The 19171-nt window shown below is 39.2% G+C and overlaps 1 protein-coding gene across 6 annotated transcripts; it reads left to right on the top strand.

The window, feature by feature from the left end:
• The first annotated feature begins 2568 nt into the window (after window positions 1-2568).
• On the top strand, window positions 2569-17823 carry DAZL (deleted in azoospermia like). 6 transcript variants are annotated; one of them, XM_053967652.1, is made up of 12 exons: window positions 2740-2822; window positions 4804-4977; window positions 5193-5327; window positions 5626-5717; window positions 7079-7130; window positions 11361-11427; window positions 11776-11909; window positions 13257-13349; window positions 14106-14162; window positions 15217-15318; window positions 16063-16161; window positions 16909-17823. In XM_053967652.1, the coding sequence occupies exons 3-12, from the start codon at window positions 5208-5210 to the stop codon at window positions 16960-16962; spliced, it is 870 nt and encodes a 289-aa protein (XP_053823627.1). In that variant the 5' UTR covers window positions 2740-2822; window positions 4804-4977; window positions 5193-5207; the 3' UTR covers window positions 16963-17823. The 6 variants fall into 6 exon arrangements, with proteins under 6 accessions (XP_053823618.1, XP_053823627.1, XP_053823600.1 ...); XM_053967660.1 differs by lacking the exon at window positions 2740-2822 and adding an exon at window positions 3419-3486; XM_053967643.1 differs by lacking the exons at window positions 2740-2822; window positions 4804-4977 and adding an exon at window positions 2569-2658.
• The last annotated feature ends 1348 nt before the right edge of the window (window positions 17824-19171 follow it).

The following is a 19171-nucleotide window of genomic DNA, read 5'->3' as shown; positions in this document are numbered from 1 at the left end:
GAAAATCATTCAGCAAATTATTCATTTTGAAGGATTTTACTGTACTAGTGAAAATATAGATTTTGTTTTGATTATGGATACTCTAGTGGCTTCAGTGCAAATTATAACAGTGTAGATTTTTTTAAAAATGGCAGGTCTTCATCAGAACATTATGATACATCCTCTTAAATAGCTACCCCAATGCAAAGACCAGCAAAGGAAACATCCAAAATTTAACCAGATATAGAATGAACCCTTCAGGGCTTTAAAGCCTGAAGTGAAATGTATGTGGCACTCTCTTCAGTATGAAATAGGAAACGCAGAAAACAGATTTTCAAATCCTCTTTGGTTACTCAGCATCTTTTTCTTAGGCAAGCTTGCTGTCTAAAAATTGGGACTTTCTTCTCTTGTTCTTAATCTAATAGCTTCAATATATCTTTCATATTCTCATTTTCATATTTATGAATCTCCTAGGAGTAGTTAGCTGCTTCAACTTTACAGAAAGAGTCAACATTATTCACAAGAAAAGATCCCAAAATTGCAGACAAGTTATGAGAAATGCTACAAAAATTCAAATGCTATATGATACTCTTGCTATCCACTTTTAAGTCTACTTCTAGGAAGACTAAACCTAACCTGACTTTTAAAGCACATAGTCCTGTACTTAGGTGTATTAAATTTCAAGATGCAACCTCTACTATCTGTAATCAGACTGGTAATTTTTCATTACATTTTTTGTAGAATTCTCACCCACTGCAGCCTATCAGATCCTAAGCCAGAGGCTCTCCCTGAATTACTCTGATTTACTAAATTAATTGATTTACCAATGCCCTAATTAAAGAGGAAAAATGAAACAAAACAAAAAAATTGGTGTATTCAAGTGGTAAGTACTACATGGTGTAGCAGAATATAAAATTTGTTTCTTCATCTGCTACTTAGTGCATTTAACAAATAAATCTATTGAGCATTAACCATTGTAATAGCAGTATTGATAAAACAAGCTAAGACAGTGATTTCCTACTCCACTTCCTCCACTCCTTTTGAAATTTGTGTATTGGCAGCAGAAAATAAATTACTTTCTCCTTTGTTTTAAGCAACAGATCTTCTTCAGTTTTAGAAGCTAATGCCTAGTTAAGGAAAACAGGACACAAGCCTGACCCAAACCCAGTACAAAAAACTCAGAACAGCCTCACTTGTTGCCACCCTTAAGGTCAAATATGAATCCATTATACCAAAGTAAATACTATGTATTATTTTCCCCTCATTGTTGGGGACCATTTTCAAAGTCTCAGCCATTTCAAATAAGATCTGATAAAGTATTGTACAGCATGCCTGTCATTTAAGTAAGTGGGCATTAACTGCATGAAAGCTCAGGCATATGCTTACCTTTAGATAATATTGCAACCCCATCAGATTTAACAAAATCTCTGCTATAGGTAACATAAACACATTTATATGATCAGGGCTTTGTTATTGCTATTACCTAAACCAGCTCTGGGTCCCATGTAAATCCAGTGCAGCAGTCTACTTTGGATTATTAAGATAACATCTGGAAAAGGCATCTGAAAACTGATTAAAAAATTGACTCTTTAGAAGACATAAAATTTGATTGGAAAAACCATCTTACATGTTAAATACACTCCATCAGTTTTGTTTTCTATTTCAATTTTTCATCCTTTACAAGGATCACTTGTATGTCTTTGCTATAACCAAAAAACAAAAAAAAACAAAAAAAACCACAAAAAAAACCCCAAAACCCCCAAAACATAAACAACCCCCCAAACACAAAAACCCCAAACACAAACAAACCCTAAAAAAGCAAACCATAAATTAAACATCTTATGAACCTAGCCCAGTCAGAGGTTGGGTTAATTTTGGTGAGATGTTCATAAGATTCCCCTCTCCCTGGAACTTTCTAAAATCAGTATCTGTTCTAAACATTTGATACTAGTGGCAAACAGCTATTTAAAACTAATTTCCAAATCCCATCTTATTCCTGTAGAACCAGGAGGGCTTACAGAGAGATTTCCTTCTAGAAAGGCCTTGGCCCACTGGTGATTGGGCAGAAAGCTGGAATTCAGCACAGAGTAATGGAGACCGATTACTCTAGCACAGCTATATAGCATTGCTTTGTGACAACATTAATAAGAGAGCTACTTTGAGCTTTTGCCTCAAAGTGTGTTAAAGCCTCTTCAATAACACACCATTCTCAAAACTTCCACAAGCGAAGTACAAGCTCTTGTTAAAAACGGCAGGTGCTGCTGCTGCTGCTGCTGCCATGCACTCAACAGCAACTTCCGGTGCAATGCCACAAATGATAGTCGCCTAATTCGCCGCCTCAAAAAAAACCCAGAAACGCCACAGTATTCTCGATCCTTTGTCTTCTAAAACTCAGACAGCAAGGGACAGGGGCCATGTGGCAAGCGGGTGGGGGGGTACGACGAGTGCGAAGAGAGGAGGGAGGGTGTGGCCTCTTCTGTCCCATCCCCCAAAGGGGCTATTTAAGGAGAACGGGATTACCTCGGACCGGCTTTTATCGACGTCGGGAATTCAGCTTTGTGACCGAGGAGAACCGACCGTCGGCGCTTAGCTTTCTCAAAAAAGTTCATATAGGTTTTGTTTGAAAACCCTTATTTTTTTTTAAGTGTGTGAGCGCAGCCTCAGCTCTAGTGAGTGATGGTGAGTGAACGCCGAAGGGGAGCTGTGCTGGGGCAGTGGGGTAGGGGGTGTTTGAATGCCGAGCCGCCGGGCGGGCTTCTGCTGGGTGATGTGCTTTGAGGAGGGACCGCCAGCGGGCAGCGGAGCGGAGAGTGGAGTAGTAACTTCTTCGGGTCGTTCTTGGGGTGAGAAGTGGGAATTCTCTCAGCTGGAGCAGTGTCCCCTTGTAACGCGGTGACGGGGCTGAACCCCTGAGAGCTACTAGCATTATAACTGTCTTGAGGGTTTTAAAACCTTACGAGGCGAGCAGCTAAGGTGAAGGAGGGAATAGAATACCGCAATTGAAGGCCGGGGGCTTGTGCAGGGGAACCTCTGGCTCGGAGCTGTCGGCGTTACGGTCTGCGGGAGGCTTGGCGTCGGAACACGCTTCACACCCTCGAGCGGCCATTTTGTGACGGTGCTAAAATAGCGCCGTCCCTCACGGCTGGGCGGGCGCCCCTCCGCCTTCCCGTGGCGGTGTACCCGGTGCGCCTAGGGTCCGGCAGGATGCTTTGTCTGGGCCTTGCGAGCAGCTTTCATTGTCCTGAGCGCCAAACCTTCCTGCCCACGCCCCGTCGGCACTGGGCAGCCGAGGTGTGAGGATGTAAAATGGCGGCGGCACACGAGCGGCTCCTCGCCTGCCCGAGGTCCTGCGTTCCCCCCACCCCGCTCTCCCCCCCGGCCAGAGTCAAGACCCGGCGTCGCCCGGTGTGCTGCGGGCTCCTCGGCTCGCACCAACATGCTGCTTGCTGTTTGTTCTTTCTGTTTGAGAAACGTGACTGTAGCGCTGACCCTTCAAGCACTATACGAGTAAGGTGGTAGGGCTTTTAATTTTTTTTTTAAATACAGGAGAAGTTGTGCCTACCGTGCAGTGCTGGGCCGAGGGCTCCACTTAGTGCCCAGCGGGAAGGCTGCGGCGCCAGCCGTGCTCTTTCCTCAGGCACTGGCGCTGTCATGGAGACTGCGCTCAGTGTCCGCGCAGCGGGACGTAGGTCACGGGGTTTAAATGTTTCAATTTGGAAAAAAAGAAAAGACTAATGCTTACTTTAAACAGAATGTGCTGAGGCCAGAGAGAAGCCTGAGAAATCATGGGCTTGTGTGGCCAAAAAAAAGTGAGCGTTTTTCTCTCCTGGATTAGCATAAAACTGAGTGATGTTTGTAACACACGTGGATGGGTAAGCGGGTATTTCCTCCACCTAGCCCAGCAATCGTCCTTTTCCACCTTTTCTTTTGCCAAAACTCTTAACTAGTCTCCCGACTACTGTAAGGAGGACCTTTATACCAGTTTCCCCTCATCAATTTAAACTTCATGTTTGCAGGAATAATAGAGAGCAAACAGATTAATTTTATATTTTGATGAGAGAAGAAAAAAAACTACCTTTTAATTCAGATAAGCTGAAAAACTGAATAAAGCCTAATATTCGTGACATCTGGAAATTCGATTTCAGAGCTACTTCATGAGATAAGACAAATTAGACTTCTTTCAGAGTAATTTTAAAGGGATGAGTCACTTCAGTTGATGCTGTAATTCCAGTATAGACAATCCCATCATGGGAAGGATTTCCCACCTAAAAACTTGAGGTGGTTTAGGCTTTGGACACTGTTTCAGCAGCAGTGTGAGTGCATCGTGTATGTAGAACAGTCATTTGTGTAGTGCTATGTTGGTAAAATTATTTGGGTTTAGATAAGACAGTAATTTTTTTGAATTGGCAAACGTTTTCCATAGTACTGAGGACTTGAAAAGTGGCTTTGGAGGGAGATTTTCTTTCTTTTTGTTCTAGGAGAATTTTACCACTGTGCATTTTTCATCTCCTTTTCAAGTTCTAGGAAATAGGTGTATTCATCTTATTTTTGATGTTGCCCATCTTGCCAGAATGCCTAAGTAGTCTGTTTATTCTTTCTTTCAGGTACATAATGTGTGAGAGTGTTAAATAAGTTAATTTTCTTTGAAAATTCTGCATCATTAGTGTGAGACACTAACACTGCACTTCCATGGTGGCCAAGGCCATGTGTGATGGGTGTACCAGCAGCATCTGTGGTTACCAGCAGTGTCTGTGGCTACCAGCTTCCTTCAGCTGGTGCTGGCGCTTGCTGGGCACCTCTGCTGAGAGCCGTTTCCTGTTTTAGGGCTGCCAAGAACTTGCACAACAAAGGGAATACCACTTCTAGCTTGGTTCACTGGCACATCCAGAAAGAAAGAAGTAGAGGCAACAGTTAGGTCAGCTTGAGGAGTTGCCATCTCAGATTTCAGTTCAAATGCCCTTTAGCTGAGTATGCAGCCAAACAAAAGCAGAATACCAGGTGGGTGACAAACTGCTCACTTCATGTTAATCTTCCTGCCAGATTTTGTAGAGCCAGTTTAATTTGAACTGAGAAGTGTTAGAACCAATGAATGGTCCATTTGTGCTATTGAAATTCCTCATCCCCTGCTATATCTATAGGAAGGTGCAGGCATTCTGATGTCTTAAAATGTAATCTAGTTGACTAAAGTAAGTATTTTTGTTTAAATTTTTTAGGCAGCGCATGTGGAGATGCAGCATTCAAGCGCCCCGGAGAGCAGTGCCTATTCAGCAGCAGTCAGTCAGGGCTATGTTTTACCAGAAGGAAAAATCATGCCAAACACAGTCTTTGTTGGTGGAATTGACATAAGGGTATGTATACACTTTTAGTTGTTTAACATGTATATAGGGTACATCAGTGGAAATTTTGCTCCTGTTCTAATGTGGATTTTTTTACTACTTTGTGGTGGTGGGGTTATTTTTTTTCTTTGTGTGTGTGCATTTGACAATCTTGAAGGTATTGAAATGTTATGGGCGATTTCTGGAACATGTCTTCCAAAACTAACCTTTAGTTCTTATGGTAGTGGAAAATAGGTTTAAAAAATAGGTTTAAAACAGTTCTAAGCACTTGAATGTTTTTGAAGATGTTTAAGACCTTGTTTTCTTGTAGATGAACGAAGCAGAAATTCGGAGTGTCTTTGAACAATATGGTACTGTGAAGGAGGTGAAGGTCATCACTGACAGAACTGGTGTTTCAAAGGGGTGGGTAGAATATGAGTAGTTGTTTTAAGTTGCTGCTTATGTGGATAGCATTCTGTAATAGGTGATATGCGCAGATACTTAGCAACACACTTCACATGTATAAGCTTTAATACTAGCTGCAGCTTTCTGTTGTGGTGAGTTAAGACTGTGAAACTAGTACATCTATACTGCCCCCAACTAGATCTGTATAATCTTACAAAGAATAGCATTAATTTTCTGACTTCAGTCTTTCCATTCGGGGAAAAGAAGCTGATTGTCACTCAGCCATTGGAAACAAAGCCTAACTCATGTGATGCTTACACAGTCAATTCTTTTGTAAGACTGTTCTGTTGGCTAGAGTAGTTAAAAATCTGGTGACAGTTCAGGATGATTAAGAGAATTAAGATGGCTTATTCATTGCAGTGGCTCTGCCCTCTCCTGTAACTTGTGGATAAGTTCTAGAGTAAAACAGCCCAAACTTGTTTGGGTGAAGAGTGAAAGTATGTGAACAAAGGTGAAACAAGGGAAATTTCCCTTTGTATATATAGAAGAGTTATGGATTACTGTGGTGAAACCCTTAAATAAAATGAAGGACCTTACCCTGTTGAGTTCTGGGGAAGCCATCCCAGTTTTGAGGTTATCCCTTCAGATGAGAAGATGTACCCTCTTGAAGTTCCTTCCAGCCCAGTTTTTCTTAGATTCTATGCTTAGATCCTAGAATGTCACATCTTTTTCTTCAGCATATGTAGCAGGGGAAGAGCTGGAAATAAAATTCATTTTCTCATATCCCTTGCTAGTCTGCAAAGTGAACCCTGCTGTGCAATTAGCCAATGTATGTTACAAGTATTGATAATGATTTGACTTATTCCATTAATGGGATGCAATTGTTACTATAATGCTCTGAAATAATCTTAATTGTATAGATCAGATAAACTAGGGATGCAGTGGAATAAATTGAAAAACCTCTTCAAGAATTGTTTCACTGGTGTTAGTGTTCCTGTAATGCCTACTGTCATCCAGACCTCTGTAGTAAATACAAAATTTAAAGATAAGTCAGATCTTATTTAAATTTTTAACTTTCTGAGCTGCTAATACTAACAGCAGTACTCATTTTGAGTAGCTAAAATGAAAAAATAACCCTTATTTCTCTTTCACGTTACTCTAAAGTCTGGCATTTAGTTTCTTTCATTTGGCCCCATAACTGCTAGTTAGCAGTAAATACATTTTTAGGCTGAATAATAAACTAATGTCCTAGTTGATAATTTTGATGTGTAGTATAGTGTACCTGGCACGTTGTGAGCTGGTCTTGTTCAAAAGAATTTGGCTAATAATCAAATGAAACTGATTTGATTATTACTGAGTAGTCTGTTCTTCCTTTTTAGGTATGGATTTGTGTCTTTCCTGGACAATGTGGATGTTCAAAAGATAGTTGAGGTAAGCTCTTTGTCCAAATTACTCTAAGAAGCTGAGGTTTGAAGGCTAGAGACAAGTTTGTGGAAGCCAAGTTATGTACCCTGTAGAGTAAGTTAGGACACAGAAAGTCTAGGATTGCCCAAAAGATAAACTTTCTAAAATGTGTAGTGGTGGTAAAGTCTTTATGTATTTGCTTAAATAAGAAGCAAATTAGTTTTCAGCTGATTAGTTTTTAGCCTAGTGTGGTCGAACATCTCTTGTGGTTTTGTTTCTGATTGCTCTCATTTATTTATGCGCTTGAAAGCCTTGAATGTGTTTGGCTGCTTGCTTTTTGTAGTGGATGACTGTCATGAAACCCTTTTGCTTTTGGCAGAAATGTAGACATTTAGTTATTGGGATCTCTTGATTTAAGATAATTAAAGTGGGACACTCTAAAATGAGTAATGTCTCCTTTTGGTTAACCAATCCTTTTCTACCAATAAGGAGAAACAAATATGGATAAATATAAGTGAAAAAATAACAGTTTGGTAATAAAGAAGGAAATTGCAAGAGGCAAAAAAATAACAGTAATAGTCACTAGTTACAAAGTTGCTGAATTTTCCTGGACCCCCAGGGAACAACGAGAAACTTGAAATGGTGGAGTGACACCTCTCCCCAAATGGTGGCCTCTGCAGCAGACCAACTGTATAGTTCCAAAGACAAGGGGAAAATGGTGACAGCCCTCCCCCTTCTTACCTCTTCATTGATGAATGCAGCTGGCACTCTTCAGGAGCTGGTACTTGGTCAAGAGCTAGAACTCGCAGAGGGATTTGCCTTCCTTGGCTGCAGACAGCCAGGCAAGGCCAGGCAGCTGGGCTGGGGGGGCGGCTCTGCCTTCACTTCTGCAGGGCTGCTCCGTGGTGGCTGCAGACAGGCAGTCACAGAATTCACCTTGAGCCAGTCTAAGATGCAAGAGAGAAACAAAAGAGAAGCGGGGAAAAGCCCCAGAGCAGAGCCTCTGTCTTGAGCAATGATCACAAGGCGAGAGAGAGCTCTGTGCTTTGAACTTTCAAAAGACTGGGGCACTTGCCCCACTCTGCCCCATGGTTGTGTTTTCTGGCTCCAGGGTCTTAAGAGACAGTAACAATTTTGGGCACAGATAGATGAAATACAATAACATTTTGGGTTACCTAGGGCATAGGAGTATCAGTATCATGGAAGACAGTATTAATTTTTTACTTATGTCTCAGTAGTTGAAATAGGTTTCTCTAGCAGTATTTGTGCATTTGGATGCTACTTGGAGTGCAAGTATTTTCTAAGCCTTCTAGATTGTGCTGTGGGTGTTCCTGTGTGTAGTGGGTCTAGTGCTGGCCATATACCAGTACATCCACTAGAATTATTTACTTATTTTCTGCTGTGAGATAAAGATTAGGAGGGAGAGCAAAGCAGGCTCAAAACTTTAAAGGGTATAAAGAAAACTTTATTAACAGGACTAAAAGAAAAATAACAAGAAATCAGAATAAACCTTCAGAACACTTTTCCTCCCCCCCAACTCTTCTTTCTTTTCCTACTGACAACGTGAAGAGATGAATTTGGTATTTTCAGTCAGCTTACCACTTTTAAAATTTTTCTTCAGTTCATTTAGGGAGAGGAACCTCTCCTGCCATGCCATGGGAGGCCAGGCCTGTAGATAGTCATGTGATCTCTGCTGGGCAGCAGCTGCTCTGGCTGCATGGCTGCTTTTGGGCCCTTGCTGCAGTTAATTCCAGCTGTGGGGCTGCAGGGCCACCTCTGTTCTTAGCCACATGATTTTTCCACGGTGCCAACAGGGTGGTTCAGCAGCTCACAGCCAGAGAGGGGTCAGGCTGTGGTTGGAACTCGGTGGCGGCAGAATCTGCCAACCTGGCTGTGCAGTGGAGCGAGGCCTGGCCCAGCCGGAGTTCAAAGGCTGGAAGCAAGAGTCTTTCCCGTGGTTTGTTAGTTTTTAAATGTGATTTCACAGAGGTGCGTTCAGCTTTCTTAAGTGGTTTAACAGGGTGTCAATATTGAAAATTAGCCAGCTGATTGGTTTTGTCAGGTCTGAAGGAAGCTGCCAGGGTCCTTACAGGTAATCACTTCTGTAGCTAGTGGTTTTTTTTCCTTAACTAAAAACCAAACTATGTTAAACCACAGCACTGTCACCATATAGTTTTCCTGTAGCTAACACAGGTAATGAAGCGGTCCGAACTTACATCAGAAGGGTTACAACCCTTCTGATCTTGGGAGTTTGGTACCAGAGAAATTTTAGATCTCGGCGCTTATAAGCTAGTCGGGTACTTGGTTCTTCTCATAGACTAGGGCCAGTCACAAACCACAGACAAAGCTTTTTATTTTCCCTCTTTCTTCCAGTTACTGAATACAGTAACTGTGAAAATAACATGTATTGAAATACTTGCCTCTTTGAAGTCTTTGCCTTAGAAAACTCCTGTATCTCTGGAGGATGAACAGTCTCTCATTTGCTTCTGAAGCTCTTGGGGAAGTAGATCAGAAAGACAAATCCAGACGGATGTTCCAGGCACAAATGCAGTGTTGTGTGATGTGCAGATGTGTTTACTGGCCATACAGCTCTGTAAGTGGGAAGAGAGCATGTTTGAATAAAATGGAGAGTAATGAAACCCCAGCAGGAGATCCTTGATCCTCACCAAAAGATTTTAAAAGCTTGCTGTTACTTGATGCTATGATGACAAAAATATACAGTGACTGCTGTACTGAGCAACAGACTTCATCTGAGAGCACCTTTTTCTTTTTACTGTGGATTACTTTTGTTATGTCACATCAGTGTGGAATGCTTTTTCTGAGGTAATGATTTCTGTGGAGACCTCTTGAATAGCATTGACATTTGAGCCATGTACATCACTGATTTTCTGTGTGTGCTTCTTCAAAACTGGAGCCTGCAGTGTTCCTCTATTAATTCAGTACTTACTGATGTGAGTTTGTATACCAGAGGTCTTGGAAGACCCTGAGGCATATCGTGGATTTTCTTTTCAGTGCACATTTGAGGTCTGCAGGCAGTACAAATTCCTGCCATGCCAAGAAGAAGCACGTTCAGATAGAATCTGTTGGCTTTTGGAGGGGATTGAAGAAAGGAAGAAATTAACATGGGTGCTGTAGAGCTCCAATTATAAGCAATGGCTACTGCACTAAATCACTTCAGGTCTAATCTGTACTGAGTGGTCACAGTGCTTTCTGTAAATCAACATGATAGAACCTCTCTAACTAAAATTACTCTTGGTGCCTGTGTTCATCCTCCTGTTCAACAAGGCTTTGTAGCCTTGTTCAGCCTTGACAGTGTTTTTCTTCTGCTTTAGGTCTGTAACTGCATTCTGGTCCAGCATGAACCTGTTTGCAGTTCAGAATGGAAAGTTGTCTTTTGTTTAGAGGGGAGGCCTGTCTCCCAGGGTTTCTCATTGTTGAGGTGGAAAAGGTAGTTGCGTGATTTTGGCACAACAGGATTCCAGAATTAATTTAAAAATGCCCCAAATCAACCAAGGCACTTTTTCCCCTGAAAAAAAGACAAATCAAAAAATATCCACTTGTCAAACTAATCAGGTTATTGCATCTTTTTTCACCCCCATGTATCTGTTGAATCATCTTCTCATTCTGAAATTAGAATGAGCAAGTTTTTTTTATCATTATATTTCTTCTTATTTTACAGGCAACAATACAGTTGCTGTTGCCTGTTGAAAGCACTTCCTTTAGCAGAAGTGGGAGAAAATTGAAAAACCATGTATTTTCTTCTGAAGCAGGCACTTCTGTGGAGTTGCATGTGATAGAGAATCTAGCCAGACTGTCTGCATCCAATATTGACTTAAATACTTGGTATCAAAATTGTGCTAATAGGGCTAAACCAAAAATCTTTCACTAGAAACCTTAGACTGTTTCACTCTCCAGTAGTACTCTCACTGAGACAGCAATAGTTAAAACCTGTATGTATAAAACTGCAGGGCTTAGCAGTCACTGATACATAGTTGCAAATTCGAGTAGTGCATGTTACTATTAGGGCAAGTGATACATAATTTTGGAGGGTTGGTGAGTAGGCAGATAGCTGAGCTGAGGGTACCGCAGGAAATCAGAGGAAAAAGGCATATGGTGTTGGGAGAGGAGACTGGAGGCTGTTGACCTTTTATGAGAGTTGATGTACTGTGGTGTAGAAGCAGAATCCATTCTCTTTAAAATCCCACAAAACTCTCACCTTGCTGATTCCCAGCTTACAGAGAATAACCTCTCTTTCAGTCACAAATCAACTTCCATGGTAAAAAGCTGAAACTGGGGCCAGCAATCAGAAAACAACAAAACTTAAGTAAGTATATCTAAATAAAATTTTTCATATTGCAGGTTTATAATATATATATATATTATATATATAATATAACAGGGTTTTTCCGTAATGATATGTCATTATCCTTGCAAATACTTTTTATCTGATGTAGTATGTATATTTCAGTTAAACCTGGGTTCTGACTTCTGTGACCTCACTTGTATGATGTTTTTTTAATGAGTGAGGTTGGTAGCACAGTACAATATAGTTAATACTGAGTTAAATTTGAGACTCAAAATCCTTAAGGTTTTTTTCCAGATTGAATTCAGATTCTTAATGAAATACACGTAGTAATGTCGTAATACTATTTTTTATCTGTTTCAAAACAAGATTCCTGCGTGTATCCCAGACAAATAGTTCTTGGTCCTCCTCCACCGCAGTTCCAGAGTGTATGGGGTAATCAGAGTATGGAGACATATGTGCAGCCTCCAGCTGCCATGAACCCAGTAACACCGTATGTTCAGGTAAGACTGCTCCTGACACGGATTTCGAATCATAATGAAATACTTTTTGAAGGTGCAAGCATGTATGAACTTTTGGAGTGTGTATTGAGATTCCAATCTGATCTTACCTGCCTGTTTTCATATTGCCTTCCCCAGTAAGAAGCACCCAACTTCAAACCACTTCAAAGGAATGCCAGCAACCTTGAAAAATTGATTCAGTGATATTAACTTGTTAGAAAACAAGAGGGAGATACCATTTAAGAATGAGAACTGTTGAAAGTGAAGGGTAGATTATTATTGCCTGTCACAACTGCAGTTCACAAATTAAATTTATCCAGATATTTAGCGTGTTGCTGTCCTGCTTTAGAATAAAGTATGAAATTTAAAATGTATTTTTGTAAACCAGGAGTGTGATTAGAACTTCTCATGTGCTTTTCTCTTCTCCTGGCCAAACATATCTTTGATTTTAAAACTGCTGTTGTGTTACAAGAGCACTGTGTTACAGCATCTGCTGTTAATAGCTGTGCCCAGCACAGTATTGCCTGCAGGACATCACTGTACTGGTACTTCAGATGAGCATTGCTTCTGAGGTGTGGGTACACTGCTTGTGGCCTGCATATGAGTCCTGTGCTGTGAGTGAACCAGATCAGGCTCTCTTACTGCATTAGCCTGTATGATGGGGCAGTACTGGCTACAGTCTGATCCTGTTTGTATATCTTAAGCAAAGAGGAAGAACAAACTTGCAGAAATACTTTCTTGCAAGGCAGAGAGCTTGATAATAGTATTCTTGCTGATCCTTCTTAGTTTATTAATGTTATTAACTAATTAATATTATAGTATAATTAATATTATATTATTAATTAATGTTATATATTAATTAATTCTCTTAAATACTGGAATGTGCCTTTAACTATTCTCTGAAGAATCTGAGAAGGTTCCAGGCTAACACTGTGTCAGAGTACTTTAAGGAAAGAAATACTAGGAAGTTGTCTTAATTGGAGTACTTAGCTTCCTTTGCCTCCTAGAAACTGATCCTTCAGAGTGATCTGCAGACAGACTAGATCTGCTTCTCAAAGTTTATGGCATGACTTGTACTTCTGAAATTACTTAAAAGATCAGTTACAAGCAGAAATGGGATTTTTAGATATGAGACTTGGAATCTCACTTTATAGATGTTATTAGTGGCTGAAGTGCTGAAGCAAGCCCTGTGGGAAATCTAAGGGTTGATTTTAAATAGTGAGTCTAGTCTGCACAGGAATTGAAATAACAGTGTAACTTCTAAAAATGTGCTTCTGGCTAATACCTCTACAAATATCATACTTGTATCTTGCTTCAAACTTGTGGTTTTTTTTTTTTTTTAAAAAAAAGCTTTATTTGCAGCCCTATCCATACAGTTCATCACCAGCTGTACTGCTAAAGCAGCAAGTTCCCATAGGGTATCAACCGGCTTACAACTATCAGGTATGTAAAGTTTTAGTAGAAGCAGAAAGGCTATTGGATACCTGACAAAGCTGGAATGAAGTGTTAACTGAAGTCTGAGCTTTCTGTGCTTCTCATTCTTTGAAATCTATTTTCCTTCAGTTCTTCACAGCTACCAAAGCAAAAATAAAATAGTGATGAAAACTATTGAGTAACTTCGCATACTCTTTTCTTTATATAGTTTCATTTTTTTTTCTTAAATATACTGTGATTAAACAACTTTCAAATTAGAAAAAAGTGCGTGAATTGGTAGCACTTGTGGGAGTACTTTGCATTTGTACATGCTGTAGTGTGGGATGTTAGGTACTTGGAATCAGAATCTTATCAGATGAATTATTTGATTAATATAGAGGGGAGGGGATGTGCTCTTGCACTAAAAAATGTCAGAGAAGGTGCTTAGCTGGTAGTGTAGTTTGAACTCGCAAGTGAAGTGTGTGGCTAAGTCCTGTTACCGATGTTAAACTAGGAGTAACTGGAAGCAGCTAGAGGCTTGAGATTTTTTTTCAATGTAGGTATTTGGTTTCCCTTATTTCCTAATACTTAGAAATATTTTAAATTTTTCTTTAACTTGGAGTGAGAAGGTGATAGTTGAATAAAATAAGGTATCTGCTGGATGTGAGACTATGTATTAACTAATTGTTTTGTGAAACATCCTATAAACAGTGGCTTCTACAGAGCAGTTACTTGTCTGTGTTGGAAATTGAGTAAAAGGTGGTTCTTGTCCAATTTTTGTTTAAGGCTCAACCACAGTGGCTTGCTGGAGAGCCAAGGAATTACGTAATACCTCCAGCTCCGGTAAGTCTACAAAGTTAAGCTTCTGAAACTATCTTCTTAATTAGCACATTGTTTTTACAGCTTGATACTTAAAAAAAAAAGTCTCTTTGTTGTCTGGATCTGTGTAATCTGGTCTACAAAAATCTGTAATTGTGATAAGAGTATGTAGTTGTTCAGAATTTCTACTGATGTGCTTTTTTGAGTTACCTGGTGGAACAGATCTGTCTGCTTTTGGCACTAGAACTACATGTTCTAGTCACAGAACTCTGGAATTTTAAATAAAATGGCGTTGGTTTTTCAGGAAAAGTTGAAGGAAAAAGAAGTTGACCTGATGTAGAATTTTTTAAAGTTTAAAGTCTCCATGTTCTTTGCAAATACTCATTAATTTTTTGGTTCCTCCTAGTAGGTTTTAAAAATTTTCCCAGGCTGCTACAAACCGTAGATGGTGCTGCTGGCTTCTAAAAAAATTACTTGTTTTCTGTGACTTAATGCGAGTAACGCCTGTGAGAAAGGGGAAAAAATACTCTATTTGTTTACAATGTCAGAATTTAAATGTGCCCTCTGGGTGTTTTTGTATAATTAGGTATATTTATGGACTTCAGTTTTGATTAAGTGTTTAAAAGCTGTAATATATAATTTTCTTGTCAATGGCATTCTTTTTCTGAAAGCTGTCAGAAGTCATTGAAGTACTGATTACACTATTGGCTTGAAATAGTTTTTTTAGTAACATCCATGAATGTGATACAGTCATAGTGTATCACTTTACAATTCAATGGTAGCAGGCCAAAATATTTTTAAGAGTAGGCGTACATGGGGGTTTCCTTGTTAAATGTTAACAGCTTGATTGTAGGGGCAGACAACTGTTCTAGAACTATCTCAGTTAAGCAACTTTAAGTATCATTCTTAACTGTCTTAGTAAAACAGATCATGATACAGTATTTCTCCTACTCGTGAAACTTACCAAAACTGTAAAGATAAAGTTGGCACAGTTTACAAATAGATGAGGATCAGTGACACCATAACTGCATGTTTTTCTAGTGTTACTGAAACATTGTAATACTTAAAAACTCTATAGGTGTATACTTCAGTGAACTATCATGGCTCTGAGGATCCAGGATTTATACAGATGGAATGTGCTGTTCCAGAGCCCACGCAGTTGCCTAGCAGCCCACAAAAAGTAAGTGCTTTCTCAAAACTTTAATGTTCTTTAATCATAAATGCCATTCCCAGAAATTTGCACGTGAGGGTTATGTAGCTTTGTCAAGAGTCTTGGACAGATATCCTAGAAATCAAGGTTATGATTGCTCCTTTCAGCCTGTTGTTAAGTCTTATGTATCTGATTTCTGTGTACAACTTCAGAAGTCTCGCGTTTCCTTGAAATTGTTAGTGCTTGTTTGCAGTGCTGAGGGCTGGATAAAGTGTGTTCTACCTGATCAAGTCTACTGACAAGACTTTGCCTAATCTGTGGAAATTCCAGGGGAAATTACAGATACTAAAAAAGCAGATTCAGTAGCACTGCCTGCTGTCTTAGGTAGATTTATTTTAAGCTTCAAATATTTGAGTTGGTAACTTTCTCCCTTTTCTCACTGTTTTGTGGAAGATGGCCCCAATTTAGTGAACAGTTTGCTCTGAATTCAGTTTTCTAAAGGAGAAATTTCATTTTTCAGCTGTCAGCCTCATCCACAAGAGAACTGGCATGTCACTGATTAGAATTGTTATGCTGTAACACTGAAGGGGGATGAGTTAGTAATTTTAAAAGATTGGGGAGGACAAAAAAATTACAAGTATCTCAGGGAACACAAGGCAATTGAGGAATCCTGATTTCCAAGTAAACCCTGTGACACACTGGCATTGCTAGCTAGTAATGCCCTAACTAAGAAAATAACCTATAACTATATATGCACCTATAACTGTATTTCAGAAGTCTGTGGACAGGGGCATGCAAACAGTATTATCCTGTCTGTCTAATCCTGAGAACCAGCTGACAAATGACTTTGTATCACAAGACAACAATGTAAAGGTATGTAGTGAAAATAAAAAATTATATCCCTGAAACATAGCTGACCTTCAGTGTGTTACCTACAGGATACCATAAAGATGAAGCAATTCATATCTGTGAATGCCACTTGAATTTTTTCTTCCTTGTACATGCTCTGAGATGTGTGGGTTTGGCTCTCAGTTGCTTAATGGTGGAAAGAAGTGCTGAAATTGGATTCAGTGGATTTAATCAGGACAGCATAAAAGTTGCTGAACTGTCAACTAATGAACAATTAGAGCATAAGTCTGGCTAGTCATTTCTCAGTGACATGGCAGAAAATAGTAGATTACACCCTAGTTTGGACAGAGGATGTTGAGTTTAAGCCTTGATAGTCTGTATAGTGAGGTAGATACTGTGGATGCTGGCCAGTTATGCTTTGTCTCTGCTTTAACTAATAAATCATAGTCCAGGTTGGTAGCTGGTTGTCATTTTTTTTTTTTTTTGCTGTATGTGTTCAGTCTTTGTAGATTTGTAATCTCTGATTACATTCCAAGCCATGTATTAATTTCAGATTATTCATTTCTAAGACCTTGCTTCCTTTTTGCAAAACAACAGATGTGAACTAGACAGGTGTACTCTGAAACGGGAATGCAGAAGCTGTGTTTTCTCAGTTTTGGAGAGGGGTGAATAGAGTACAGGGTATCTGGAGATAGTTTTCATGAAACTTTGGTTGCTTTATTCTGATTAATTGAATTTTATTTTGTTGTCCTCTCTTCTATCCCATCCCAGGAGGGTAAGACATACCACTTCAGAAAAGGAAAGACAGTACACAAAGCCATTTGATCAGCAAAGACTTCAAAGAATCTAAATTAATTAACTTGATGGTACTACAGTTCAATTTAGCAGTACAGATGGTACTACAGTTCAATTAGCAATACAGAATGTAACATTTCTCAAAGTTACTTCAAGTTATGTTTGTACTCATGTTCTACCTGTTTTGATACTGTTGTTGTTGCTTGAGTAGTTTGAAGTTGTAAGAGTTGACAAACTTCAGTGTTACTGTTTGTGTGCTTCCCCTGATAACTGACTGGAATGTTAGAGAGTTTATATGTTTCCTTTATGTGGATTTTTCTCTGAGCTTTAAGGTACAGTTTGCATATTACACGTTGTTTTTTGTTAACACATAGTTTTTCATTAACTACAATTTGCCTCATATTGACCAGTTAACTCCTGCAGTTTAAAAATGGAAGTAATTATTTGCCCAAGCGAATGCATTTTAAGACTGAGCTTTTAAATCAGTGCAAAAGAAGATAAGTTGTAACTGAGCTGAAGCCCTGTAAGTTCTGCTTGCCTTTAGACGACATAATCAATGTGATTATGTTCATTGATGACAGTCTATGTACCTGCAGTCTTGAGCATCACTATTATTTTTGGGTAAGTAATGAAGAGAATCCTAAAATTCCTGTATGTAACTTAAAATGCAAGAATGTTATCTGTATTGGACGCTCAGTCAGCCAATACAAGGTTTTTTACTTGAAAAATCTTAGCAATACCTGTATTTTAAACTTCTGAGAAAATACTGCACTTATATAAACCTTTGTTATGTGATGCAAACTGTTAATCAAAGAATGTGTATGACTGTTTTAATAATCATGTAGATTTTAGGTGTGTATTGTGAAACAGTGAAATAAATTTTTACTTTGCCTTGGTTTCCTAAATTTCTGGTGTAACAAATCTAAATAATAACTTGTTAAAGCCACTAAAAATGTACTACTCTGTGAAAATTTCCACTATAAATCTATAGTAACAAACCTTCATTTTATGTAGATACTAGCTGAAGCTTCAAAAGAGTAGAATTGAGAAGAGAGAATGTCTTTTTATGTGCTGGGTTGTAGCTTGCTTTTTTTCCTTCTACTCAAACACCTCAATCTCTCCAGACAATAAAAGAAAAACTATGCCTGTCTTGTTAAGGATGTATATTTGAGGCTATTTAGGACTGCATGTTCAGCTTCAAATCTCCTGAAAGTTTAATGGCTAGGCAAAGACTTGGCCAGAAATACATGTTTAATGAAACATGTAGAAAGGAACTGGATATGTAAGGGAATATGGCTAGAGCAAATGTCCAAGGACTGCTCCTCAGGAGCGTTCTGGATGAATATTTAATGATGGAGGGTGGGGAGAACGATGATTTTTTTTTTTTGAGCCACTTTATGCAGCTTTGTACCGATGTTCTGATAGCATAAATTAACCTGGAAAAAGCAAAGCCCATACCAGTTTCTCTACTCATTGTTCGTGTTACTGAAGAGAGTATTAAGTGTTCCCATGATACGGATTTGCCATGGTTTTTTTCAGACTGTTTTAAAGATAGTGGCTTGATTGTGCTTAACTTCTGTGTTAGCAGCTTTTTTTGTAAGGGTTTTGCTAGTATTGAATGAGGACCGTGTCCTTTCCAACTTTCAGTATCTTAACAGCCTGCATGTGCTTTGAGAGCTGTGATGTCAGTTTATTGATAAAAGGTAGTTGTTTCTTCGCAAATGCAGATTTTTTTGGGCTTGATTTAGGTTGGCTTGGTTGCCCCAGACTTTACCTGAGGCTTTCTGCTGTATCTCTTAGAAAATACAAAGGGCCTTATGCATAGCTGTCTCATTGAAGAGTCCCACCACCAAAAGAAGAGATTAAACCAGAAGATACCTATATAGAGTACACGTTTTCTGTTTATTTGACCAAGTGTTATGCACAGGATCATGTGGTGAGCAAGTTGATTGTACAGTGCACTTGAAATCGTACTAGAGTTTTACAAGAATGCTGAGAGGTTTTATCACAGGGGAACAGCCAAGGCCTTATGAATATAATTTATTTTTTCTTCCATTAGATCATGTTGTGCTGGTATTGCTAGCTGCTTACCTGTAGAACAACCCATGCATTTTTAATGTTCTTTTGAAGCACCCTGTAGCATGTAACATAAAGCATAACACAAAACCAATAAGTACATCTCTTTTCTGTTGCATTCAGAAAATTGAAACATCTCTTTAATACTGCTGTGATTGAAGGC

Source organism: Vidua chalybeata, chromosome 1 (assembly GCF_026979565.1).
Source record: "Vidua chalybeata isolate OUT-0048 chromosome 1, bVidCha1 merged haplotype, whole genome shotgun sequence".
NCBI classification, from domain to species: domain Eukaryota; kingdom Metazoa; phylum Chordata; class Aves; order Passeriformes; family Viduidae; genus Vidua; species Vidua chalybeata.
The sequence above is the reverse complement of the archived record's forward strand: the minus strand, read 5'-3'. Positions and strand labels throughout refer to the sequence as shown.

What these genes read in the sequence shown, in the direction of transcription:
- DAZL (XM_053967616.1), top strand. Translation starts at nt 3,286, where the DNA reads ATGGCGGCGGCACACGAGCGGCTCCTCGCCTGCCCGAGGTCCTGCGTT. An exon ending in CAGAAAACAACAAAACTTAA is followed by an intron (nt 11,428 to 11,775) that starts GTAAGTATATCT and finishes TTTCAAAACAAG; the next exon opens with ATTCCTGCGTGTATCCCAGA. An exon ending in ACGTAATACCTCCAGCTCCG is followed by an intron (nt 14,163 to 15,216) that starts GTAAGTCTACAA and finishes AAAACTCTATAG; the next exon opens with GTGTATACTTCAGTGAACTA.